The sequence below is a fragment of the Perognathus longimembris genome, chromosome 11 (assembly GCF_023159225.1).
Source record: "Perognathus longimembris pacificus isolate PPM17 chromosome 11, ASM2315922v1, whole genome shotgun sequence".
Lineage (NCBI taxonomy): Eukaryota > Metazoa > Chordata > Mammalia > Rodentia > Heteromyidae > Perognathus > Perognathus longimembris.
Genome location: NC_063171.1, coordinates 41016496 through 41043260, shown reverse-complemented (window position 1 = coordinate 41043260; position 26765 = coordinate 41016496). Strand labels below are relative to the sequence as shown.

General features: G+C 47.6%; 1 protein-coding gene across 8 annotated transcripts in view; it reads left to right on the top strand.

Moving 5' to 3' along the window:
* Atp8b2 (ATPase phospholipid transporting 8B2) overlaps window positions 1-25548 on the top strand; it is a 28991-nt gene extending 3443 nt beyond the window's left edge. For 3 of the 8 annotated variants that reach the window (XM_048356872.1, XM_048356873.1, XM_048356868.1), the window contains 26 exons: window positions 1339-1397; window positions 1725-1838; window positions 1947-2045; window positions 2337-2398; window positions 2496-2568; window positions 3057-3127; window positions 3332-3411; window positions 4991-5149; window positions 5349-5437; window positions 7583-7779; window positions 11504-11712; window positions 13056-13099; window positions 13942-14107; window positions 14255-14443; window positions 14583-14698; window positions 16127-16288; window positions 16374-16488; window positions 16604-16730; window positions 17089-17233; window positions 17395-17578; window positions 17727-17950; window positions 18535-18618; window positions 19145-19390; window positions 19522-19660; window positions 23230-23360; window positions 23583-25548. In XM_048356872.1, the coding sequence (XP_048212829.1) occupies window positions 1339-1397; window positions 1725-1838; window positions 1947-2045; window positions 2337-2398; window positions 2496-2568; window positions 3057-3127; window positions 3332-3411; window positions 4991-5149; window positions 5349-5437; window positions 7583-7779; window positions 11504-11712; window positions 13056-13099; window positions 13942-14107; window positions 14255-14443; window positions 14583-14698; window positions 16127-16288; window positions 16374-16488; window positions 16604-16730; window positions 17089-17233; window positions 17395-17578; window positions 17727-17950; window positions 18535-18618; window positions 19145-19390; window positions 19522-19660; window positions 23230-23360; window positions 23583-23861 (3563 nt within the window). In that variant the 3' untranslated portion in view covers window positions 23862-25548. Of the gene's footprint in view, window positions 1-1338; window positions 1398-1724; window positions 1839-1946; window positions 2046-2336; window positions 2399-2495; window positions 2569-3056; window positions 3128-3331; window positions 3412-4990; window positions 5150-5348; window positions 5438-7582; window positions 7780-11503; window positions 11713-13055; window positions 13100-13941; window positions 14108-14254; window positions 14444-14582; window positions 14699-16126; window positions 16292-16373; window positions 16489-16603; window positions 16731-17088; window positions 17234-17394; window positions 17579-17726; window positions 17951-18534; window positions 18619-19144; window positions 19391-19521; window positions 19661-23229; window positions 23361-23582 lie in introns of all 8 variants that reach the window. The other 5 variants (XM_048356874.1, XM_048356875.1, XM_048356870.1 and 2 more) reach the window with 3 other exon arrangements.
* Window positions 25549-26765: the final 1217 nt, after the last annotated feature.

The following is a 26765-nucleotide window of genomic DNA, read 5'->3' as shown; positions in this document are numbered from 1 at the left end:
CCCCAGCCTCCTCCCCCCCCCCTTCCTCTTTCCGGACCCTAGGATCCTGCCTCTGCATGAAGTAGTACCTATAGTTTTTTTTTGTATGCCCTGTGGTGATGTTGGTAGATCTCAGCAGGAGGGGACCCCTCTGGGGAGTAAAGTGGCTCAGTTTAGGGTTTTGTTGCTGCAGTGTGCTCTGCAGGCTCTGCAGGCGTTTTAAGGAAAAAGGTTTGGAATCCAGAGTTGGCTCCAGGCAGGTTTAAGGCATTAGGTTTACTGCCTAACCAGTTATTAATTCCATCTGTAGCCTGAGATCATGTTGACCCCTGGGATATGGTTTGGTAGCTCTTCATAGGAACCTGTGATGGGATGGGAACTCTCCTTGTTCTGGAACTTGATTCCTGCAGTCTGGGACCTGCAGAGGTTCAGGATAGGTAGGGCTAGAAAGGTGTTAATAACCTAGTGACAACTGAGTGGTTTAAGTGAAATGTGTAAAGGGTCCAAGAAAGGTCACAGTGCAAAGAGCTAGTGTTTCAGTTGCATCTCCTTCCCCTCTTCCCCCATGTCTGTATCAGTCTTCAAGTCCCATATCCCTGACACCACTCCACCCCCACCTTCTCCTACTTGAAGATGAGCTTTGCTATAAGGTGATGTCATTGCTGGCCATTCAGAAGCTGCTGCTGGCTACATGTGACAAGCAGAGACTCCTGTAGGGGCACTGCACGTGGGGCAGGGATGCTGCCGCAGAGCAGCTCCAGGGCACTGTGACCCTGAGTCTTGACACTGACTCCACTCCTGCCCAGGTTAGGGGGCATCCACGCTTTGTGCCTTCAACTACTATCCTGATAATAACGATGGAGGCATTGATATTAGTAGCAAAGGGTCTGAGGACTCTGTGGCTGCTACTGGCTAAAGAGTGGTTCGAAAAGAGTCATGAGCACTTGGGGGAAGATCTTAACAGTTAGTGGTGGGGAAATGAGAACATAGCCTTGTCTGTGAGTGTAACCAGCACAGTGGCAGTGTATGCTTGTGATCCCAGTACTCAAGAGGCTGAGGCAGGAGGCTTAAGAATTTGAGGCCAGCCTGGGCTACTTGGTGAATTCTGGTCTTGTTAAAAAAAAAAAAATGAAGAAAAGAGCAAAGAATGTTTAGAGCTGCCTGCTCAGGCCATCAGTGAGAGAAGGACTAGAGGAAAGAATTTAATGATACCCCAGGTGTGGAGCTAATTCCATGAAGCTATGTTCTGTGGAAAGAAGCAGGGGCTCTTAGTGGAACTCCCAGGAAAGTTGGATAGGTCTAACAAGGTGTAGGTCTCAGCTGTTCTCTCCTACTGACTACAGCATCATTTTATTACAGAAGAAGAAAGGAGGGCACGGGCTAATGACCGAGAATATAATGAGAAATTCCAGTATGCGGTAAGTGACACTAGAGAACTGGTTTCCTCTTCCTGAATGGGAGAGGGGAACAACAGTACAGGAACATCTGAGGCCGAGAGGGAAGGGCATGTCAGGAGAAAAAGGCAACTAACTTCCTGGGCCACTCTCTGCTCTTGTGCTGATTTTTCAGGCCTTCTGCCTGTGAAGTGAAATACGACCATTCTCTTCCCTTCTCTGTCCCCATCTCACATGGTTGCTGGCCTTTGGGGTAGAAGTTCGGGAAGTAGAAAAGTGGAGGGGGTAGCCTGAGTCTGGTTCTGGGTTGTGGTGGTTCACGTTCTCATCATTTTTCTTCTGTGGCTATAGAGTAACTGCATCAAGACCTCGAAGTACAACATTCTCACCTTCCTGCCTGTCAACCTCTTTGAGCAGTTTCAGGAAGTTGCCAACACTTACTTCCTGTTTCTTCTCATTTTACAGGTGAGTTACCTGTAGTGATCCTTTTGGGATTCTTAAATCTGAAGAAGGTTTCAGAGCAAAAGAAGACTGGCTGGAGCTCAGAAGCATGTTCCTCTTTTCTCTTTTCAGTTGATCCCGCAGATCTCTTCCCTGTCCTGGTTCACCACCATTGTGCCTTTGGTTCTTGTCCTTACCATCACAGCTGTTAAAGATGCCACTGATGACTATGTGAGTTGTTTTTATTCTTCTGCTTGTCCCCATTCACCTTGCCCTCTCCCCCACCTCTACCTCCAGCACATAGACCACCTTCATCTAGCACAATTCCATGGTGACCTTGATTTTCCTTCCCTGCTCCAGCTAGATGTGTATCTGAGGTGGGAAGGAGGAGTCAAGGTGACAGTTGATGAACAAGTGTACAAGTATATACAAGGCTTATGCAGCATGCTCAGTGTTCCACTGATGGTTCATTCCTCTTAGAGCAGGAGAAGCTATCTTACCTTTCTCATTCTCTTCTTTCAGTTCCGTCACAAGAGTGATAACCAGGTGAATAACCGTCAGTCTCAGGTGCTGATCAATGGAATGTGAGTGACAGTGGGAGATGAGGGTTCTAGGGAGGAAGGAGGCCTCTTGGGAACTTGTGTAGCTACTGTCAGCCTCTTTGCTGTCTTGTTGCCACAGCCTCCAGCAAGAGCAGTGGATGAATGTCTGTGTTGGTGATATCATCAAGCTAGAAAATAACCAGTTTGTAGCGGTAAGAGACCAGGTGCCCCTTGAGTCTGCTGGGTTCTTTCTTTATTTTTTTGGCCAGTCCTGGGCTTTGGACTCAGGGCCTGAGCACTGTCCCTGGCTTCTTTTTTTTGCTCAAGGCTAGCACTCTGCCACTTGAGCCACAGCACCACTTCTGGCCATTTTCTGTATATGTGGTGCTGGGGAATCGAACCCAGGGCCTCATGTATATGAGGCAGGCACTCTTGCCACTAGGCCATATCCCCAGCCCTGGGTTCTTTCTTTTGGGGTAGGAAATAATGAGTCTTTCCTGATTTTCTGTTGCCTCTTAAACACCCTTGAAAGGAGAATTTCTTGGATGGAGGGTCTTATGTCATGTTGAAATTCCTGAGACCAACCTTTCATGCACTTGGAATTAAACAAACTATACTTACTGGAGAAGTAATTATTACAAAGAGTCCACTGAGGGTAGAAGTTTGGGTGTTTGTAGTTCTCATTAGATTTTCTCTCTAGGCGGATCTTCTCCTCCTTTCCAGTAGTGAGCCCCATGGGCTGTGTTACATAGAAACAGCAGAACTCGATGGGTAAGTACCTGTCCTCTTTTCTTCCTGAAGGTAAATGATTCTTTTTAGAAAATTTAAATTCTTTTTGGAAAATTTAAAGGTAGGCAAGCCTAGCTTTGGGTTCACAGAAGTATTTGCTGGGTAAAGCAGTGGTGATCAGGTACCCTCCAGATAGAATCTAGAGGACTGGCAGGGAGACAGGACTCAGGAGATCTTTTCTTCTAGAGAGACCAACATGAAAGTACGCCAGGCGATTCCCATCACTTCGGAACTGGGAGATATCAGTAAGCTTGCCAAGTTTGATGGTGAGTAATCTTGGAGAAGCCCGATTCAGGTAGAGGTGGTGGGTTGGGTTTTGGCGATCACATTGGACCCTTCCTTTTGACTTCTGGTTGCTATGATTACACAACTCCCTGCATTCTTTTGGGAGGGACATATTGGGAATGCCAGGCTTTTGAGCTGACAGTCATTTAGTAATCAGGAGCTTTATGGCTGGCAGCTCCCTGCTTGCTGGGCATGTTGAGAGAAACTCAGCTTATTCTTTTTCTTGCTAGTTCAGAATAATGGTATGCTTTTATAAGATACTATACAGAGTGCAGAAGAAAAATTAAGTCCCTTCTGTGCTCTAATTTTACCCTCCATAAGTAGTCACATTAAATATTTTTTTTTGGCCAGTCCTGGGCTTGTCCCTGGCTTCTTTGTGCTCAAGGCTAGCACTCTGCCACTTGAGCCACAGTGCCACTTCTGGCCATTTTCTATATATGTGGTGCTGGGGAATCAAACCCAGGGCTTCATGTATACAAGGCAAGCACTCTTGCCACTAGGCCATATTCCCAGCCCAGCCACATTAAATAATTCAGAGTAGAGCATCCTTTTTTTTTTCTTTTCTTTTTTTTTTTTTTGATGCCAGTCCTGGGACTTGAGCTCAGGGCTTGAGCACTGTGTCTGAGCTTTTGCGCTCAACGCTAGTGCCCTACCACTTGAGCCATAGCTCCACTTCTGGCTTTTTTTTTTTTTTTTTGCCAGTCCTGGGCCTTGAACTCAGGGCCTGAGCACTGTCCCTAGTTTCTTTTTGCTCAAGGCTAGCACTCTGCCACTTGAGCCACAGCTCCACTTTTGGCCATTTTCTATATAGGTGGTGCTGAGGAATCGAACCCAGGGTTTCATGTATATGAGGCAAGCACTCTTGCCACTAGGCCATACTCCCAGCCCCACTTCTGACTTTTTGATAGAAAATTGAAGATAAAAGTCTCAGGGACTTTCTTACCTGGGCTGGCTTGGAATCATGATCTTCAGATCTCAGCCTCTTGAGTAACTAGGATCATAGGCATGAGTCATCAGCATCTGGCCCCGTTTTGTTTTTTTATATAAGATCTGTTTGTTAGTCCATCTAGGCCTCAAAACTCAAGATTCTCAAGCCTCAGCCTCTGAGTGCTGAGATTACAGATGCGTACCAGTATACCTAGACTACTGCCTCATCCTTTTAACTGAAGAGTTGCCTTACTTCCTATTTATGCCTGGGCTCCTAGTCCTTATACCCTCTCTCTCAATTTCTGGTTTTTGTTTTTTATGTCAGTCATGGGACTTGGGCCTGGGCTCTGTCCCTGAGCTCTTCAGCTCAAGGCTACTAGCACTTTACCACTTGAACCACAGCACCACTTCAGGTTTTCTGGTGGTTAATTGGAGATAAGAGTCTCATAGACTTCTCTGCCTTGGCTGGCTTTGAATGGCAATCCTCAGATCTTAGCCTCCTGAGTAGCTAGGATTATAGGAATGAGCCACTAGTGCCTGGTTTGCTGCTTCTGTTATATTGTCTTGTGTCAACCATTGACCTGTAGATTAGATTTTGAGACCTTGAGCAGTGGCATTCCATCTCCCATTCAGGTGAAGTAATCTGTGAACCGCCCAACAACAAGCTGGACAAATTCAGTGGAACTCTTTACTGGAAAGACAACAAATATCCCTTGAGTAACCAGAACATGCTGCTGCGGGGCTGTGTGCTGCGAAACACCGAGTGGTGCTTCGGGCTGGTCATCTTTGCAGGTGAGCTTCTGAGCATCCAGCAAAAGAAGGGTAATAGAAGTTGGTTGGGCTGGTAGAATAGGTGAGGTGAAAAATCTTCAGCCAGGAATGCAGCTTCTTGTCCACATACTATCTCCATTCCACCCTGCTTTCCTGCAGTATAGGATGAGAGCAGAAGACAACAGGAAGATTTGTTACTTGACTTCCCAATCTTTTCTAGGTCCTGACACCAAGCTGATGCAGAACAGTGGCAGGACAAAGTTCAAGAGGACAAGTATTGATCGCCTCATGAATACACTGGTGCTCTGGGTAAATTTCCCATGTCTTTTTCCCTGCCCCTTCCCCTTGCTCCCATTGCCCTCTCCTGCTCAATAATCAGGCTTCAGGTTTGGCTTTTAAACTACTCAAAGGCATCATTTATTTCAGGCTCCTTATAGTCTTGGAAGATGTTATTTAAAAGAAAAACACATACCTTATGAACCTGCATAAATCAACAGCTCAAAGAAAACTGAAACAAATCATCCTTTCTCTATGTTCCCATTAAGATGACTTAGTATATCATGTGACCTTCTGTTTGCCTTTGCCTGGGACAAGGAGGCCTTCATAGAGATGGAGAGGGAATTCAAAGAAAAATTTCCATTTGGAAGATAGTTAGCAGGGTCTTTCCCTTCAGCTTCCAAGGATGAAAGTTCCCAAAGGAAAAGTTTCTGTTTACATTTTTGGCAATTCCTGAATCCTTCTCTTGTTTGGCTAGAAATTGGAGCTCCTTGTTAGACTTTCCTTCCCCTTCCTGCACCCCTCCTACCTACTGCTTGCCCTTCTACATGCCAGCTTACTAAGACAGGGGTGGGAGGGGATGGAGGTGGGGTACAGCCACTGCTGAGACAGTTTCTGCCCTGGCTTTAAAGAGTTCCCAGAAACCCAGCTTGAGGGAGCAGTAGCTGTTAGGTCTGTCTTGTAAAGCCTCACCCCGCCCCCTGGTGGTCATTGGTCATCCTGCTGGCTCCTGGCTTATTTTCAAGTCTCAACAGCAAAGGCCACTTTATTTATTTTACTTTTGTTTTTTTGTTGAATATGGGGCTTGAATTTGGGGCCTGGGTGTTGTCTCTGAGCTCTTTTTGTTCAAGACTAGCACTCTACCACTTTGAACCACAGTGCCACTTCCAGTTTTCTGGTGCCATTTGAGCCACAGCACCACTTCTGGCTTTTTTCTGTTTATGTGGTACTGAGAAATCGAACCCAGGGCTTTATGCATGCTAAGCAAGTAGTGTACCACAAGCTACACTCCCAGCCGTCTGGTGGTTAATTGGAGATAAGAATCTCACAGATTTTCCTGCCTGGGCTGGCTTTGAACCATGATCTTCAGTCAGATCACAACCTCTTGAGTAGTTAGGATTATAGGCGTGAGCCACTGGCACCTGTTTTAAAAGCATATTTAAAGTAGCTATTTGAACCTAGGCAATGGTTCTTTTCTTTCTTTCCTCTTACTTTTTTTTTTGCCAGTCCTGGGGCTTGAACTCAGGGCCTGAGCACTGTTGCTGGCTTCTTTTTGCTCAAGGCTAGCACTCCACCACTAGAGCCACAGCACCACTTCTGGCTTTTTCTATTTATACGGTACTAAGGAATTGAACTTAGGGCTTCATGCGTGCTAGGTAAACACTCTACTACTAAAGGCTCATTCCCAGCCCTATGTGAGACTTTTATCTCCAGTCAGCCACCAGAAAACCAGAAGTGGTGCTGTGGCTCAAAAGTGGTAGAATACTAGTCTTTTTTTTTTTTTTTTTTTGCCAGACCTGGGGCTTGAACTCAGGGCCTGAGCACTGTCCCTGGCTTCATTTTGCTCAAGGCTAGCACTCTGCCACTTGAGCCACAGCGCCACTTCTGGCCATTTTCTATATATGTGGTGCTGGAGAATCGAACCTAGGGCTTCATGTATAGGAGGCAAGCACTCTTGCCACTAGGCCATATTCCCAGCCCCTAGAATACTAGTCTTGAGCAAAGTTGCTCAGAGGCAGTGCCCAGGCCCTGAGTTCAAGCCCCATGACCAACCAGAAAAAAAAAAAAACCAATCTGAATAAAATAAAGACGTTATAATATGATGGCCTATTTTTGTTGCCTTCTGGAAGCTTAGCCTAGGTAAATGGGCAAGGTTTTCTGATATATGGATCTCTCCCTCTCTTACTATAAGACAGTTGAGGGTTCTAGATTGAGAGACATAGAACTCTTTCAGATTCCCCATTACACAGATGAGAAAATGTCTAGTAAGAGTCATTTATACATGAAGAGAAGCTATCACCAGTTCTGTTCACTTCCTAGTATAGCAAACTGCCAAGTTCACAGATGCCTGAGCTTTTAAAGACTCCCAATACCACTAGTGTTCTCTTTCAGTGACGAGTTTGGTTTTGAAGGCTTCCTAAGCCTCTCCCTAGCCTCTTGCTTCTCATTCTTCCTCAGATTTTTGGATTCCTGGTCTGTATGGGGGTGATCCTGGCCATTGGAAATGCCATCTGGGAACATGAGGTTGGGATGCGCTTCCAGGTGTACCTGCCCTGGGATGAGGCAGTGGACAGTGCCTTTTTCTCTGGCTTCCTCTCCTTCTGGTCCTATATCATCATCCTCAACACCGTCGTGCCCATTTCACTATATGTCAGGTAGGTGCTTTTTCTGCCTGGGAGTCTTCTCAGCAAGCATTTCTGTGAAGATGAAATCCTTGAGAAGGAATGTGGCGTCTTCTTGTTGTTCTGTGAACTTTGCTATCCGTCTTTGTGTGCAAAGCAAACTTTTTGCTACAATGGACTAATACTTTGGACTGTCTTAGAACAAAAACCATATTGATTTACTTAGCATATTTCTTGCAAGCCTGTTCTGTGCAAAGTAATGTAGTAGGTTCTGTGGCATGTACAAATCAAGAATGGTTCTCCTTTCTACTAGGAGTGTAAGTCTAGTAGAGGAAGCGAAATCTAAGCACATTATGAACCAAAATGGGGCCTATAAAACAAAATGGGACCGGGTGGCAGTGCCTCAGGCCTGTAATCCTAGCTACTCAGGAGACTGAGATCTGAGAATCATGGTTCAAAGCCAGCCCAGGCAGGAAAGTCTGTGAGACTCTCATCTCTAATACACTACTCAGAAAAAACCTGAAGTGATGCTTTAGAAGTCAATCTATTGGCTGGGGCCTATGGCTTAGTCCTGTTATCCAAGCTACTCAGGCTGAGATATGAGGATCATGGTTTAGAGCCAATCTGGGCAGACAAATCTTAATGACTGTCTAACCAGAAGAAAAGCTGCACTGGCCAGGTGCTGGTGCCTCCCAACTGTAATCCTAGCTACTCAGGAGCTGAGATCTGAGGATCACAGTTCAAATGCAGCCTGGGCGGGAAAGTCCTTTTATCTCCAATTAACTACCAAGAAAAAAAAAAGCTGGAAGTGGACTGTAGTAGTAGAGTGCTAGTGTTGAGTACAAAAAGCTCAGGGGCCCAGGCCCTGAGTTCAAGCCCCAGGACTTGCAAACAAAACAAAGCAAAACAACAACAGCAACAAAAAAGAATTATCCAGATGCTAGTGGCTCACACATATAATCCTAGCTACTTAGGAGGCTGAGATCTGAGGATCCTGGCTCAAAGCTAACCCAGACAGACAAATCCCAGAGACTTTTATTCCCAACTAACCAGCAGAGAGCTGGAGTAGTTCAAAAAAGCTGGAGTAGCTCAAGTGGTTAATGCTAGCTGGGATCAAAAAAGCCTAATGAGAGTGTGAAGCCCTGAGTCCTCCTTCCCCCCAACAACAAAAAAGAAATCTAAAGAATGTATTCTTGAAAAAATATAAGGACATGGGGCTGGGAATATGATCTAGTAGAGTGCTTGCCTAGCATGCATGAAGTACTGGGTTTGATTCTTCAGCACCACATACATAGAAAAAGCTGGAAATGGTGTTGTGGCTCAAGTGGTAGAGTGCTAGCCTTGAGCAAAAAGAAGCCAGGATAGTACTCAGGCCCTGAGTTCAAGCCCCAGGACTGGCAAAACAAAAGAAAAAAATGTAAGGACAGCCAGGTATGGTTGGTTCATGCCTATAATCCTAGCTACTCAAGAGACTGAGATCTGGGGATCCATGTTCAAAGCCACCCTGGGGAAGTAAAGTCTGTGACTCTTACCTCTAACAAAGTCAGAAATGGAGTTGTGTGTGACTCAAGTCAGTAGAGCTCTGGCCTTGAACAGAAAAGCCAAGCAAGATATCAAGGTCCTAAGTTCAAGCCCCAGTACCAACACACATACAGGACAGGCTAAGGGCAACTTTAGGAAGTGTTGGTTGGCAGGTTGTGTATTATGTAAAGGACCATGTATATTATATCATGTACAAGGACCAACAAGACATCTAGGATGTTTGAAGTTCAGATAGTGCTAACAGTAAAGAGACCAAGTAGGATGAAGGGAGGGGGAGGAAGAAAGAGAGGAAGGAAGAATGTAGAAGAAACTTTCTTTCCTACTTAGTATTTGCATATGAGATAAGAAAGCCTGTTCTTTTTTTTATTGTTGCTTTATTTTAAAACAAAGTCTCACTATATGGCCCAGGCTGGCCTTGAACTTTCACTGTTCTTCAGTCTCCCAAATGTTGGAATTACTGATGTGTACCACCATGTGTGGCTAAGCCTGTGATAATTTTCTTTTTTTTTTTTTTTGGTAGGGGGTACTGGGGTTTGAACTTGGCCTTCTACTTACTAGGCAAGTGCCCTACCACTTGAACGATGCCCTCAATCTCTTTTTCTTTTGTTTGTACTGGTACTGAGGCCTGAACTTAGTGCCTGAGTACCCTCCCTTAGCTTTTTCACTTAAGGCCGGCATCCTTTGATTTGTAACATACTTGTATTTCTGGCTTTTTGGTGGTTAATGGGAGATAACTGTTTCATGGACTTTCTTGCCTAGGCTGACTTTGAACATATTAGATCTTAGCTTCCTGGGTAGCTAGGGTTTCAGGCAAGAGCCATCATTGCCTTGCCTTAACTTTATTTTGGTTTAGTTATTTTTTGTGGATCTTGCATTATTTTGCCCATAGCCATGGATCTTGATCTTCTTTGCCTATGTTCTACCTTGTAGCTGGGATGGCAGATGCAAACCACCATATCAGCCTTGTTAATTAAGATGAGGTCTTGATAACTTTTGTCCAGGCTGGACTCAGCCCATGATCCTTCTGATCCTGACCTTCTACGTAGTCATAATGACAAGGTGTACCCCAACATACCTATTTAACCTGTGATGTTCTTCAGGAAGTGCTTTATGGATGTATGAAGAATAACAACTACAAACATTGGGTGGTGGCATTATATTGTAGCTGGTTCTACATTATGTATACATTTTTCTTGAGTAGAGCTTAATTTTGTTTTCCCAGTTTGGGGCTTTGCTGTTCTTGTTTTATATCTAAGTTCACTTAAAGCCCTTAGTAGCTGCCTAAGAAAGTTGTCTTTTAGCCTCATCAGGCTAGTGTGTGTGTGTGTGTGTGTGTGTGTGTGTGTGTGTGTGTGTGTGTGTGGAGGAGGTTGGGAGAAGGGTTGATAAGTTGTGTGGGGAAAGGCTATGATGACATTTCCAGCTTTGGCGTGTTTTGCCTTGTAGTAGGAGTCTGACAGGAGCCTCAACCCCATCAGAAGCAGGTTACCAGCCAGATATGGCCCAGTTGCTTGGCTGTCCTGGACCAAAACACAGAGCCCTTTCTGGGAACACTAACAGTCCATATTCCAAAAAGGATGATTAGCAAAGAAGATGGGAGAGGCAGAGAGCACCATTTCCTTGTGACTTTCTTGAGGCCCCTCTTTTATGGAGTCAGCATTGGTGGCTTGGTGGAGCCCCAGCCCAGAGGGGAAGGAGAGTATTCTGTACTCTGAGTTGGCAATGAGGAGAGTGGGCTGCCAAGCCTTCTTGATTTTCTCCTCCAGCATGGCCCCTTTGAGGTGGCATCTGTGTTGTTACGGTGAGCACAGTACCCTCATTATTTCTCTTTTTTTTTCTCTTTGCCCTCTCACTGCACTTTCTCTTGTTTTTCTCTGCATGGTTTCTGTATTTAGTCCTGAGGTAAGAGCTGGTTGAGTGCCTTGTCTGCAGCCCCTTTCCTCCTCTGCCCATGCTGTCTGTCCTGCCTGCCCAGGCCCTGTGCACCTTTTTGTCTGGAGAGAGTGTCAGGAGGGTTGGGTCGGGAGTTCATTTGCTGGCTGTCCACAGCTGGCTCCACCCACAGGTTCTCCTTGCCCGTACCCACCCAGGTTCCTGTGCCCAGGTGTCTTCTCCAGTTTTGTTTCTCCCCAGGTAGAGGGCCTTGAGCCAAGGCCCATGTGGGTGGGGCCCCTCCTCCCCTCCTGTCCTAAGCCTTCCCTCCTGTCCCGTGTAGTGTGGAAGTTATCCGGCTGGGTCACAGCTACTTCATCAACTGGGACAAGAAAATGTTCTGCATGAAAAAGCGGACGCCCGCAGAGGCCCGTACCACCACGCTCAATGAAGAGCTGGGCCAGGTGGAGTACATCTTCTCGGACAAGACAGGCACCCTCACCCAGAACATCATGGTCTTCAACAAATGCTCCATCAATGGCCGAAGCTACGGTACAGCAGTGTCACAGGGGGCCGGGGCTCCCATCTACTGGAAGGACAGTGGAACTGGGGCTCCCACGGTTGTTGTGACATTTTTTCTCCTGTTTGTTTTTTTTCCCCCTGCCAGTCCTGGAAGGTGAACTTGGGGCCTGGGCACTGTCCCTGAGTTTCTTTAGCTCAAGGCTACCACTCTACCACTTAAGCCACAGTGCCACTTCTGGCTTTTTCTGTTTATGTGGTACTGAGGAATTGAACCCATGTATGCTAGGCAAGCACTCTACCTCTAAGGCATTTGATTGTTTCTTTTGTGTGTGTGTGTGTGTATACCTGCCCTGGGGCTTGAACTCAGGGCCATGGGCTCCATCCCTGATCTTTTCAGCTCAAGGCTAGCATTCTACCACTTATGGCTTTTTGGTGGTTAATTGGAATGTCAAGAACTTTCCTGCCTGGGCTGGCTTTGAACAGCCTCCTGAGTAGCTAGGATTATAGGTATAATCACCAGTGCCTGCTTTTTTTTTTCCCTTATTGTCTTTTGAGACAGGCTTTTACTATGTAGCCCAGGTTAGCCATGCACTTACTACAATCTTGCTTCTGACTCTCAAATGCTGGCATTATAGGTGTGTACCACCATGCCCAGCTTGACATCGGGTATTGCTTCTTTCCTACTGAGGGTCCTTGAAAGGATCTATTGAGTATCCTGGGCCTGAAAGCAGTACTGAGAGCCCTCCTTTTGTCCTCCTCTCATCTTCCCTCATGCCCCTGCCCTGGTCTCAACTCTAGCACAGGGGAACTCCTTGGCTGTTTGAAGTGAACCGCAAGACACTGGCCTCTGGGCATCCTTGGCTGCCCTGTGGCGTGCTAGACACTCCCCTTGTTGCTGCTCAGCCTTTGTGAGTCTCTGGAATATGCCTCATGGTCTTGCCAGTGTGGCCCTGTTGTAGTGGCCTGTGGCTGAGCTGTAGTGGTGGCTTGAGGCACAGTGTGTGGGGGCTGGCCTTTGTGCAGGTGTGAGCCCCACTGTAACTGCTTTCTGCACTAACCTGGGCCTCATGGCCACTGTGTGAGGCTATGTTTATGGCAAGGCCCAGAAGAGGGCTGGGAGCTCTGGCAGGGGGAGGTGAAGGATTGGTGCTGCCCTGAGGGAGAGCTGCTGAAAGGTGGTGGGGGCGGCAGTAGGGAGCTGAGGCACCTTGACTTTGGTGGCTAGGATCCTGGAGTCTTGGGTCTAGGGGGCTGGCAGTGTGAGTGTAGGTGATGTCCAGTTGACAGGGCTAGGGGTGTGTTGGAAGCTTTCTTACCATTCTAGAGATGTCCAACTCTGATGTTGCTTCTCCTTCTGTCTTGGCTGTGTGTAGGTGACGTGTTTGATGTCTTGGGACACAAAGCTGAATTGGGAACGGTAAGATCTAGTGTCCATAATTACTCTGTATGCCAGTCAAAGATAGGGTGCCTGACCAGTAATAGTTGATGTAATTAGGTGATGTTACCTGGGCAGGAAATGGAAGCTGCTTGGAAAGATGGATATTTTAAGGAAGAACATAGGTGGGAGTTTTTGCAAGGTGTCAGTGGCTCACGTCTGTAATCCTAGCTACTCAAGAGGTTGAGATCTGAGGATCGCAGTTTGAAGCCAACCTGGGTAGAAAAGTCTGTGAGACTTATTGCCAACTAACCACCAAAAGGCAGGATGTGGAGGTGTGGCTTAGGTGGCAGAGTGCCGGCCTTGAGTGAAAAAGTTAAGGCACAGCACCCAGGCTCTGAGTTCAAGTCCTAGGCTCAACATTAAAAAAAGAAATGGAAGTTTTGCTGGGCATGGTAGAAAATACTTGTAATCCTAGCACTTCTGATTCAGAGGCTAGCTTCTGCTGTTATAGCCAGTTCTAGACCTACCTGAATTATATAATAGGACCTTGGGATTTTGAGGCCCACAGTGTCAGGATCTTAGGTAAGGATAACTTCCATTGAGTGGTAGGAGGGCAGGGATAGCTCCTTTTCTAGGATGTAGTCTGACAGCCCAACCTTTTTCTTTTTCTTTTTTTTGGCCAGTCCTGGGGCTTGAACTCAGGGCCTGAGCACTGTCCCTGGCTTTTTTGCTCAAGGCTAGCACTCTTCCACTTGAGCCACAGCATCACTTCCCATTTTCTGCTTATGTAGTACTGAGGAATCGAACCCAGGGCTTCATGCATGCTAGGCAAGCACTCTACCACATTCCCAGCCCCCTAAGAGCCTTCTTATCCATTCCAGAGACCTGAACCAGTTGACTTCTCTTTTAATCCTCTGGCTGACAAGAAGTTCTTATTTTGGGACCCAAATCTCTTGGAGGCTGTCAAGATGGGAGACCCACACACACACGAGTTCTTCCGCCTTCTTTCCCTTTGTCATACTGTCATGTCAGAAGAAAAGAATGAAGGTGAGCTGAGAGTCTAGTTTGTGCTCGGTCTCAGCCTCATTTGTGCTCTTGAGTCTGCTCAGCAGTGCTGCTGGGTCAGGGCTTCCTGGGTGAAGTGCGTGGCTGGAAAAGTGGCCACTTACACCGTGTGTGTTCTTTCCCCCTCAGGAGAGCTGTATTACAAAGCCCAGTCCCCAGATGAGGGGGCCCTGGTTACTGCAGCCAGGAATTTTGGCTTTGTATTCCGTTCTCGTACCCCCAAAACGATCACAGTCCATGAGATGGGCACAGCCATCACCTACCAGCTACTGGCCATCCTGGACTTCAACAATATCCGCAAGCGCATGTCAGTCATAGGTGAGGCCAGGGCGGGGAGCTGGGTAATGCACAGGCCTGCAGGTAAGCTGTGCCAGAGAACTCTTGTTGATGTGTTTAGTTTGGGAATCTGCCTGCCTGAGTTGTTCTTTCTGCACTTCTTCCCCTGCCACATTCGTAGTGCGAAATCCAGAGGGGAAGATCCGACTCTACTGCAAAGGTGCCGACACTATCCTGCTTGACCGACTCCATCACTCCACCCAGGAGCTACTTAACAGCACTACTGACCACCTGAATGTAGGTGTGAGGAAAGGAGGGCAGGCCTAGTGCTTTTGTGGCTTGTAATAGTGGGAGTAAAGACAGAGTTTGGGGTGTGTGTGTGTGTGCATGTGTGCCTGTGTGAGTACCCGTGTTTGCCAGTGCCAATCCTGGGTCCTGAATCTAGAGCCCGGGTATTGTACCTGAGCCTTTTTTTTGCTCAAGGCTAGTGCTCTGCCATTTGAACCACTGCTCTACTTCTGACTTTTTGGTGGTTAATTGGAGCTAAAGAGTCTCACAGACTTTCCTGCCCAGGCTGGCTTCAAACTGCAGTCCTCAAATCTGACCCTTGAGTAGCTAGGATTATATTTTGGGAGGATGGGGGTGTTGTGTTTTATTGAATACATTAAGTTGTATAATATGTTTTGATATGCACAGAAGTGGTTATTATTGACGTGAATTAACACATTGCTCTCACAGTCACCTTTTCTGTGCTAAGAACACTTAAATTTTTTAAGCAACTTCGTGTGTGTGTGTGTGTGTGTGTGCACCCCTGCACACCTTTGTGCATGCCAGTAGTGAGATTTGAACTCAGGGCCTCTTGCTTTTGCTTAGCTTTTTCACTCAAGGCTGGTGCTCAGATAGTTGAACCACACTTATATTTCTGGCTTTTTGCTGGTTAATTGGATGAGTCTCTTGGATTTGCCTGCTTGGCTTGATATCAAACCAGTATCCTCAGATCCCAGCTTCCTGAGTAGCTAGGATTAGAGACATGAGCCACTGGTGCCTGGCATTTTCAGCAACTTTTTTTTTTTTTCCAATCCTAGGTCTTGAACTCAGGGCCTGGACTCTCTTCCTGAGCCTCTCTGAGCTCAGGCTAGCACTCTACCACTAAGCCACATTCCCAGTTCCTCAGCAACTTTTTTTGTAGTGGTCCAAAGACTTGAACTCATGGCCTAGATGCTATCCCCAAGCTTCTTTTTGCTCAAGGCTAGCATCCTATCACTTCCTACTTTTTTGGTAGTTTAGTATAGATAAAAGTCTTATGGACTTTCCTGCCCTGGCTGTTTTTTTTTTTTTTTTTTTTTTGGCCAGTCCTGGGGCTTAGACTCAGGGCCTGAGCACTGTACCTGGCTTCTTTTTGCTCAAGGCTAGCACTCTGCCACTTGAGCCACAGCGCCACTCACTTCTGGCCATTTTCTGTATATGTGGTGCTGGGGAATCGAACCCAGGGCCTCATGTATATGAGGCAGGCACTCTTGCCACTAGGCCATATCCCTAGCCCCCCTGGCTGGTTTTTAACCCCAATCCTCAGACCTCAGCCTCCTGAGTACCTAGGATTACAAATGTGAGCCACTGGTGCCCTGCCTTCTTTTTTTTAAAAGCAACTTTTAATTGTGGTCCTCATGCTATACATTATTAGCTTTCTAGACTTGAACAGGTATGACTTTTTCTGCTCTGCTCCAGGAATATGCAGGTGAAGGACTGAGGACCCTGGTGCTGGCCTACAAGGATCTGGATGAAGAGTACTATGAGGAGTGGGCTGAGAGACGACTACAAGCCAGCCTGGCCCAGGATAGCCGGGAAGACAGACTGGCTAGTGTCTATGAGGAGGTTGAGAATGACATGATGGTGAGGGCATCAACAGGCTGAGGGCGGGCAAGGAGGGCCATTGCCTGGCAATCTTGGTTCCTTGAGCCTTTTGTGGTGTTTTCAGCTGCTGGGTGCAACAGCCATTGAGGACAAGCTTCAACAGGGTGTTCCGGAGACCATCGCCCTTCTGACACTGGCTAACATCAAGATTTGGGTGTTAACTGGAGACAAACAAGGTGAGAACCCAGTAAGGCAGCGGAAATGGTATGAATGCAGTGGTCATGTCAGACTCTTGAGAGCCATGCCACCAGCCGGGAGAGTGCACTGACCTTATCGGATACCTGCCCGTAGCTCCTGCTTCTCTCTTGGTAGAGACAGCTGTGAACATTGGCTACTCCTGCAAGATGTTAACAGACGACATGACAGAGGTGTTCATAGTCACGGGCCACACTGTGCTGGAGGTGCGAGAAGAACTCAGGTAAGGGCTGGGAATATGGCCTAGTGGCAAGAGTGCTTGCTTTGTATACATGAAGCCCTGGGTTCAATTCCCGAGCACCACATATATAGAAAACGGCCAGAAGTGGCGCTGTGGCTCAAGTGGCAGAGTGCTAGCCTTGAGCAAAAAGAAGCCAGGGACAGTGCTCAGGCCCTGAGTCTAAGGCCCAGGTCTGGCAAAAAAAAAAAAAAAAAAAAAAAAAAGAACTCAGGTAAATGAGAGGGCCCTAGGGAGGAAGAAGCTGCCCTGCTGCACCCAGAGCCTGGACAGAGGATTCAGTCTCAACTCCTTGCCACTGTTTTTGGGACCCACTCCCCCACAATTTCATTCCCCTTCCCAGGAAAGCCCGGGAGAAGATGGTGGACTCATCTCGCACTGTAGGCAATGGCTTCACCTATCAGGAGAAGCTTTCTTCTTCTAAGCTCACTTCTGTCCTGGAGGCTGTCGCTGGAGAGTATGCCCTGGTCATCAATGGTCACAGCCTGGTAAGGACCACCATCCTTAACCTGGGCAGCCTCCTTCCCTTCCACAGTGTTTCCCTTGGAATGGCTTTTATGTCTTGTCTTGCTCTTACTTCCCTGATTACGAATGGGGCTGTGGTCCTCAAGAGAACAGAGGTGCCGAGACTCATGTCTTTGTGTTCTAGGCCCATGCGCTGGAAGCAGACATGGAGCTGGAGTTTCTAGAGACAGCGTGTGCCTGCAAAGCTGTCATCTGCTGTCGGGTGACCCCCTTGCAGAAGGCACAGGTGGTGGAACTGGTTAAGAAGTATAAAAAGGCTGTAACCCTTGCCATTGGGGATGGGGCGAATGATGTCAGCATGATCAAAAGTGAGTGTGCACTTGCTTACAGGTGTGTAGGTTGGGCAGGAACAGCAGTGCTGCCACTGGGGTTTCTGGACCCGGAGAAGGGGATTGTAACTGGGGAGAAGCTGAAGTGTGTGGGCCATCTTCACCTTCTTATCTCTTGTCTCTGCAGCAGCTCACATCGGCGTGGGCATCAGTGGGCAGGAAGGGATCCAGGCTGTCCTAGCCTCAGATTACTCCTTCTCCCAGTTCAAGTTCCTGCAGCGCCTCCTGCTGGTGCATGGTCGCTGGTCCTACCTGCGAATGTGCAAGTTCCTCTGCTATTTCTTCTATAAGAACTTCGCTTTTACCATGGTCCACTTTTGGTTTGGCTTCTTCTGCGGCTTCTCAGCCCAGGTAGCAAGTGTTCTCCTACCCTTGTAAGCTCTTCAAGGAAGAGGTTGTGTCACCTGTTCATTGCCCCGTTTTTTAGTCTCGTACACATACTTTTTAGATGTTTGTTGATAATAGAGAGGGAACTCATGAAAATTCTTGGCCAGTGTGGTGGTGTAAGCCTGTAGCCCGCCTAGCTCTTAGGAAGCTGAAGCAGGAGGAGGATCATCAAGTCCATCCTAAATTCTACCTCAGCCAAGGATATGTAGGAGACCTTGTCTCTAAAAAAAACCCAAAATAGAACCAAACACTGGGTGTCAGTGGCTTATGCCTCTTAATTTTAGGTATGCAGGAGGCTAAAACTGGGAGGATCAAAGTTCAAAGTCAGCCTTTGCAGAAAAGTAGGGCTGGAGATGTGGCTCAAGTGTTAGAGTACTTGCTGTGCATGCGGCCTTGAGTTTAAACCCTAATACCAACCAAAAAAAAAAGAAAAAAAATTGCTTAGAACCAGAAAGGAAAAAAATTCCTTAAATGGTATATCTGTATTCTCCCTGTGACTTATTTGCGGTTGCATGTTCATTCTTCCCTTGCCCTCTGTTCTCTTCTAGACTGTGTATGACCAGTATTTCATCACGCTATATAACATCGTGTATACCTCCCTTCCAGTCCTGGCTATGGGAGTCTTTGATCAGGTATGGGAGAGCTGGATGACCAAGCAGGAAGGGGAGAACATTGCTGAAAAAGTGTGTCAGACTGATGTAGTGGGTGCACTGGGAAAGTAGTTCTTGTAGAAGAGGGAATGGGGATGCTCTTCATGCCACCTCCAGAATTCGTAACTCCTGGGATAACAGAACACAGATTGACTGGGAGAAGCTGGCTTGAGGTTGGTTCACCCTGTTAAGGACTTTGGGAGCCGGGCGCTGGTGGCTTACAGCTATAACCCTATCTATTTAGGAAGCTGAGATCTAAGGATCATGTTTTGAAGTCAGCCCATGCAGAAAAGTCCCCCTGAGACTCTTACCTCCAATTAACCATTCAAAAACAGGAAGTGATGCTGTGGTAGAGTACTAGCCTTGAGCACAAAGAGGTTTAGGGACAGCATCCAGGCCCTGAGTTCAAGCCCCCTACCGATTTAAAAAAAATCACAAACCCACAAAAAAACAACACTGGGAAAGGAGTGTTTTCTAAGGTCTCTTCTGTCACATGGCCATCACACAGGATGTTCCAGAGCAGCGGAGCATGGAGTACCCTAAGCTGTATGAGCCAGGCCAGCTGAACCTCCTTTTCAACAAACGGGAATTCTTCATCTGCATTGCCCAGGGCATCTACACCTCTGTGCTCATGTTCTTCATCCCCTATGGTGTATTTGCTGAGGCCACACGGGATGATGGCACACAGCTGGCCGACTATCAGTCCTTTGCAGTCACTGTGGCTACATCACTGGTTATTGTGGTCAGCGTGCAGGTATGGGGCTGCCAGAACCTGCCCTTTCCTCTGGAAAGAAGCCTTTTATCTCTAGGGGCACTCAGGTCTGTTGCTGGAAGAGGGGCACAGTTTCTCAGGGGTGCTTTAAATGGTGACAATTACTTTTGCAGATTGGGCTGGATACAGGCTATTGGACCGCCATCAACCACTTCTTCATCTGGGGCAGCCTTGCTGTTTATTTTGCCATCCTCTTTGCCATGCACAGCAATGGACTCTTTGACATGTTTCCAAACCAGTTCCGGTTTGTGGGTGAGTCCCTATGTTCTAGGGCTAGCATAGTAGTTGGCCAGTGTGCACATCACAAGCATTTATCAATATATGCCATGGGCTGGGGATATAGCCTAGTGGCAAGAGTGCCTGCCTCGGATACACGAGGCCCTAGGTTCGATTCCCCAGCACCACGTATACAGAAAACGGCCAGAAGCGGCGCTGTGGCTCAAGTGGTAGAGTGCTAGCCTTGAGCGGGAAGAAGCCAGGGACAGTGCTCAGGCCCTGAGTCCAAGGCCCAGGACTGGCCAAAAATAAAAAAATAAAAAAAATATATATATATGCCAGGCATTCTCCAAGGTGTTGTGGGGATGTCAAGGTGTAACTGATTCAGATCCTGCCCCCCAAGAACTTCCAGGTCCCTGAATATGATGAATGGCCTTGCCAGACCTTGGGAGGTCAGGGCTGGCAGGCTTCATGTCACCAAGAACACTACCAGTGGGGTGGCCACAGATAGTCCATCAGAGGAGGCTGCTGTGAATGGGGCAGAAGTGTGAACAGGCTACTTGTTTCTGGGGAAATGGAGAATGCTCCATTAGGAGCTGCCCTGAGGAAGCGGAGAGAGCCAAGGAAGGTGGGCCTTCAAAATCTCAGAATGCGGGGCTGGGGATATAGCCTAGTGGCAAGAGTGCCTGCCTCGGATACACGAGGCCCTAGGTTCGATTCCCCAGCACCACATATACAGAAAATGGCCAGAAGCGGCGCTGTGGCTCAAGTGGCAGAGTGCTAGCCTTGAGCGGGAAGAAGCCAGGGACAGTGCTCAGGCCCTGAGTCCAAGGCCCAGGACTGGCCAAAAAAAAAAAAAAAAAAAAAAAAAATCTCAGAATGCCAGGCTACTAGCTTTATTTTGCCTTGCCAGGGGTCTTCATTTAGTGAAGGAAGACCGCAGAAGATTGCTTTAGAAAGGTGAAGCTGGCAGGGAGTTCATGAGGAAGCCACTGTAGAGATTGAGAGGCTGTTCTGAACTGACCCCAGGGTAGCCAGAGCATGGCAGAGAGGGACTGATGGGTAATCTGCCTCACAAGCCTTGGCATTTGCTTCAGATCTGCTGGTTTATTCATCCAGTGGACATCCTGTGAGCACCTCGTGTATGTCAGCCATTATTCTAGATGCTAGGGATACAACAATTCATGTAATAGGCAAAATGCTTACCTCCTCGACTTTGAGAGAGATGAGCACTTTGTAAGGTATAATGTAAAGGTATAAAGTATAAGTTGTAAGGTATCATGTTCAGGATTATCTGTTCTATGAAAAACGTCATGGGCTAGGTGCTGGTAGTTCATGTCTGTAATCCTAGCTATTTTAGAGGCTGATATCTGAGGATTTAAATTCCAAGCCAGCCTGGGTAGGAAAGTCCATGAGAGTTTTTTTTTTTGTTGTTGTTGTTTTGGCAGTCTTGGGGCTTGAACTCAGGGCCTGGGCACTGTCCTTGGGTTTGCTCAAGGCTAGCACTCTACCACTTGAACCAGTATCACTTCTGGCTTTTGGGTGGTTAATTGGAGACAAAACTCTCATGGAGGGCTGGGAATGTGGCTTAGTGGTAGAGTGCTTGCCTAGCATGCATGAAACCCTGGGTTCGATTCCTCAGTACCACATACACAGAAAATAACTAACTAGATATTGGTAGCTCTTAGGATCCTGAGATTGGGAGCATCGTAGGTTGAGGCTAGCCTAGGCAGAAAAATCTGAGATTCCATTTCAATAGAGGGAAGCTAGATGCAGTAGCATTCACTCAGCTAAAGGAAGCTTAAAATAGGAGGACTGAGACCTAGCTAGTCAGGGCAGAAAGTGAAATCTTATCTTAAAAGTCACAAAAAGAAAACAGGGTTGGAAGCATGGCTCAGCAGTAGAGCATGTGCCTAGCAAGCACATGCTAGCCACTCTTATCCCCTCCCTACCACTCTCCCTCATTTCCTGCTGACTTCAAAGCCCAGGATTGGAAACCAGGAAACCAGGCAGAAGAGTGTGGAGGGAATAAGAGTAGCCAGCAAAGTTCTCTGAGAAAGAATAATCCACAAGAGGAAACAGCAATACAAGGCTTCAGGCCAAAGCTTTCAAGGAGGCTTCTATACCAGAAGCTGGTAGAAGGGGAGGAATGACAGAGGGTGAGAATTTACCTAGACTATATAGACTTCATAGATCAGATTAAGGACTTTGAATTCTATTGTTTTCTTCTTGGTCTGGGTTTGGGGTTGAACCCAGGACTTTGTATATGCTTAGCACTTAAAACTCCCCCACACTCTGAATTTAATCTAAGTGTGTTAGGAAAGCTTTGAGCAAGGAAGTGTCATAGATTTTTTTTTCCAGTTCTGGGGCTTGAACTCAAGGCCTGGGCGCTGTCCTTGGGCCTCTTTGTGCTCAGGACTAGCACTCTACCAATTGAGCCACAACACCACTTCTAACCTTTTCTGAGTAATTTATTGGAGCTAAGAGTCTTACATACTTTCCTGCCTGGACTGACTTCAAACTGGGATCCTCAGATCTCAGCCTCCTAAGTAGCTAAGATTCCAGGTGTGTGCCACTGGCACCTGGCGATTAATTTGCTTTTAAAGCATCACTTCTGGGCTGAGAATATGGCTTAGTGGTAGAGTGCTTGCCTAGCATGCATGAAGCCCTGGGTTTGATTCCTCAGTACCACATAAACAGAAAAAGCCAGAAGTGGCGCTGCTGCTCAAGTGGTGGAGTGCTAGCCTTGAGCAAAAGAATCGCAGGGACAGGGCTGGGAATGTGGCCTTAGTGGTAGGATGCTTGCCTTGTATACATGAAGCCCTGGGTTCAATTCCTCAGCACCACATACATGGAAAGAGCCAGAAATGGTGCTATGGCTCACGTGATAGAGTGCTAGCCTTGAGCAAAAAGAAGCCAGGGACAGTGCTCAGGCCTTGAATTTAAGCTCCAGGACTGGAAAAAAAAAAAAAATCTCAGGGACAGTGCCCAGGTCCTGAGTTTAAGCCCCAGGACTTGGGGGTGGGGAGGAGCACCACTTAGACAGAAACAAACTCTTAAAATGTAGGAGGCCATAGCTGTGATCAGATGAGAACAATGCTGGGATTCTCTAGATGGGCTGAAAGTGAGCCAACAAAGGAAAGAGGAGTGGAGACTGATGTCAGAGCAACCTGGTGTGGCAGTGCTCCTGAGCTGGGAAAGTCTTGGGGCAGATTTGAGGTTGAGATTTGAGGCTCACGAGGTTGGATGTTTAATGGAGATGTCAACTAAGGCGTGTGGGGGGACAGTTTTGAGGCCAGGGCTGACTTTGGAAATAAACTTTTTTTTAAATTAAATTTTATTGTGTTGTGCAAAGAGGGGGTACAGTTACATAATAAGGCAGTGAATACATTTCTTGTGATATCTTACACCCTCATTTTTCTTTCCCTTCCCTAGATGGAGATAAACTTTCGGGGAAGGGGTGGGCAGAGAAAATAAGGAAGGCAGAAATGACTTAGGTTTTGAGGTTGGGGAGTTGGGTTGCCAGAAGTAGGAATGGGGAAGTCAGGGGCTGGCCTCCTGTCACTTCCTGACGCCTGAGATCACTGACTCGTGTCGACCCCCAGGGAATGCCCAGAACACCCTGGCCCAGCCCACCGTTTGGCTCACCATCGTGCTCACCACTGTGGTCTGCATCATGCCTGTGGTTGCCTTTCGCTTCCTCAGGCTCAACTTGAAGCCGGACCTCTCCGATACGGTGAGAAGCTTGGTTGTTCCCTCTTGGGGGACAGTGACAATGTAAGCAAGCCTCTCTGGCTTGAACCTTGTGCAGTTTCTGGGTGTATTACAACCACTCATGGTGTTGGTGTTCCTCCCTGCTGCATGCCATGGTACAGCGCTGCCCACCCTGGTGCTCAGAGTCCCTTCTCCATGGTAATGTCTAGTGCCACCATGCTGACAGAGCTCTCCCCACCCCCAGGTTCGCTACACCCAGCTGGTGAGGAAAAAGCAGAAAGCACAGCATCGCTGTATGCGGAGGGTGGGCCGCACTGGCTCCCGGCGCTCTGGCTATGCCTTCTCCCACCAAGAAGGCTTTGGGGAGCTCATTATGTCTGGCAAGAACATGCGGCTCAGCTCCCTGGCTCTCTCCAGCTTCACCACCCGCTCCAGCAGCAGCTGGATTGAGAGCCTGAGAAGGAAGAAGAGCGACAGTGCCAGCAGCCCCAGTGGCGGGGCCGACAAGCCCCTCAAAGGGTGAAGACGTGGACTGCGGCACCCTGCGCCAGTGACCAGAGCGCACAGGACCCTGGCAGGCCGCCGAGGGACCAGCATTTCGGACTGCTGGTCCTTATTCCTTGCCTCCTGTCTCCCCGGTAGACTCTGCCCTGCCTGTCCCAGCGGCCGGGGGAAGGGGGCAGCGGGCCTCAGGGCCCAAGCAGGGGCACAGTCAGCGGGCAGTAGCCCCAGTGGGGGATCAGATGTGGAACCAAAGCCAAAAAAACTGAGCTTGGGTCTGCCCCTGCCCTGCCCATAGCCCCCAGGGAGATGATAATCTCTATATTTTTTTACTCTCGTTCCCCAGAGGGGATCTAGTGCCCCTGTTCCTGATTTCTGAAAGAATGTATCCTGCCGGGAAGCCAGAGACCTGCTGGGGCCCCTGAGCCCCTCACCTTGTGTGCGTCTCCTAGATTTGTGTTTGTGTCTACTTCAGTTTTGTCTTTTTTTTTTTTTTTTAATTTGGCAAGTGGAAGAGGCATTTGTGTGACTTTTATGTTGCGGTTGGTGTCTTAGCTCTCTGGGGTAGAGGAGAGCACCCACTGGGGTGCCCCTTCCTGCGGGAGTGGTTTCGGGGAGCTGCCTACCCCCCAGCCACTAGCACCCCCTTGGGACTGACCAGAGGGGGAGGAACTGTCAGCCGGAGGAGCTGGGAGAATAAAAAGGTCCCGATGCCTTCCTCGCCTTGAGAGTAGAGTGCAGCCCTTCCCCAAGGCACACATCGCAATTCCCAGACTCTTGACGTTCTTTTAGTGTGTTGGGATTGGCCGGAGCCTGGAAAAGTCCCTGTCATTCTCAGTGAACTCTAAAGCTGAGTGGGAAGTTTAGTTCTGCCTGAGGAAAAAATAAGTTGTTTCCTTTCATTTTAGTCCTAAGTTCATTAGCAGACTTTCTCCTGACTTCCCTTCCCCCTCCTCATCTGGTACTTTCTTGCACCTATACCCCAGGACCCTGAGATGGGACTGAAGGGCATGCTAGCCTCTGCTCCCTTCTCCCCCAGTGCCTGGGAAGAGGTGATAGAAAGAGGACAAAGCCAGGCTTAGGTCAGGAGTGCCCAGCTTAGTCTGAGCAGGACTCCTAGAGCCTGGGCACATCCTGTCCTTTCTCTCCATCCTCCACATCGTTATAGTGCTGTCTGTCTCCTGAGTTGGGCACTTCGGTTATAGTGCTGTTTGTCTCCTGAGTTGGGCACTTCGCAAGTTAATCGCTACCTAATTAGCCTTGAGAAGAATCCTTTCCCCTTCTTTGGTATTTGGGGAGGAGGAGAGGAGTGGGAGCTGGAGCCAGGCTGCAGTGGGCTCAGTTTGGAGTGGGGATGGGAGGTGTTGACAGGGAAAATCCCTTTTGGCCACACAGTTTACAAACCCAATGTCATGTATGTTTGTGTGTCTCAAGGTGAGAGTCTGATTTTTATACCAAAGAGGAAATGATTTTTTTCATATTTGGTTTGTCTATATTATATAAATATATAAATATATATACAGTTATATATATATATATATATTATTTTTTTGGTTCTCTCTCGTTTTTTTAGGGAGGGAGGAAAGTACCAAGTTGCATTGAGCTGTAATTAAGGAACATTCTGTATAATTTATGACACATTTCTATACTTGCAAAAACGATATCATTTTATGGATATAAAAGAAAAATGCCTTTTTATAAAGTTCCAATTTCTGAGAAGTGTAAAGTGTATTTTTTTCTTATATTTAACCCAGACTCTCATTACAGGTAGACAAAAACCTGGGTGAGGTGGAGGAAGGGAGTCTGTCGTGCCTGCCTCCTCCTGCCAGGCTGTGCATGCTGTATGCCTTGCTGTTTTCTGGTGCATAAGACTTTGAACTGGTTGTTCTTCCAAACACAGGCAGCTGAGGCTGGGGTGGGTGGGAATGTGAAGGGAAAATCCCAAGCAAGTATTTTTCTTCAAATTCTCCTTTCTGGGGCTGGGATTGTGGCTTAGTGGTAGAGTTGCCTGCCTAGCATGCATGAAGCCCTGTGTTCAATTCCTCAGCACCATATAAATGGAAAAAGCTGGAAGTGGCCCTATGGCTCAAGTGGTACAGTGCTATCCTTGAGCAAAAAGCAGTTCAGGGACAGCACCCGGGCCCTGTGTTCAAGCCCCAGGACTGGCAAAAAAACCTCACTTCCTTTCCTTCCTTCCTCACTTTTTTTTTCTTTGTTGGCAGTACTGGAGTTTGAACTCAGGGCCTTGTGCTCTCTTGTTGGGCATTTTGCCCTCAAGGATGACACTACCACTTGAGCCACAGTTCCACTCCTGCCTTTTTTGTGGCTGTTTGGAGATAAAAGTCTCAATGGGTTTTCTTCCTATGCTGGCTTCAAAACCTGATCTTCAGATTTAATCCTGTGTGGCTAGGATTACCAGTCTGAGTCATCAGCCCCTTGCCCACTTTCTTTCTGATGATACCAGCCTCCTAAGGGATTGCAGCTTATTAGGTAAAGTGCACTTTTCTCTGGAGGGGAAGGTGTGGAGCTGGGACTAGGGTGTAGAAGCACAACTGCTGGTGGCCAAAAGCAATTAATGTATCCCAGGCTGGTTTCTTACTCAGTCCCCAACCAATCTGTTCTCTCTCTCTCTCTCTCTCTCTCTCTCTCTCTCTCTCTCTCTCTCTCTCTCTCTCTCTCTCTCTCTCTCTCTCTCCTCTCTCTCGCTCTCTCGCTCTCTCGCTCTCGCTCTCCCTCCCTCCCTCCCTCCCTCCACTGTCCCTGGCTTCTTTTTGCTCAAGGCTAGCACTCTACTTCTTGAGCCACAGCGCCACTTCCGGCTTTTTCTATATATGTGGTGCTGAGGAATCGAACCCAGGGCTTCATGTATATGAGGCAAGCATTACCACTATGCCATATTCCCAGCCCTTCCTTTTTTCTTAGAAAT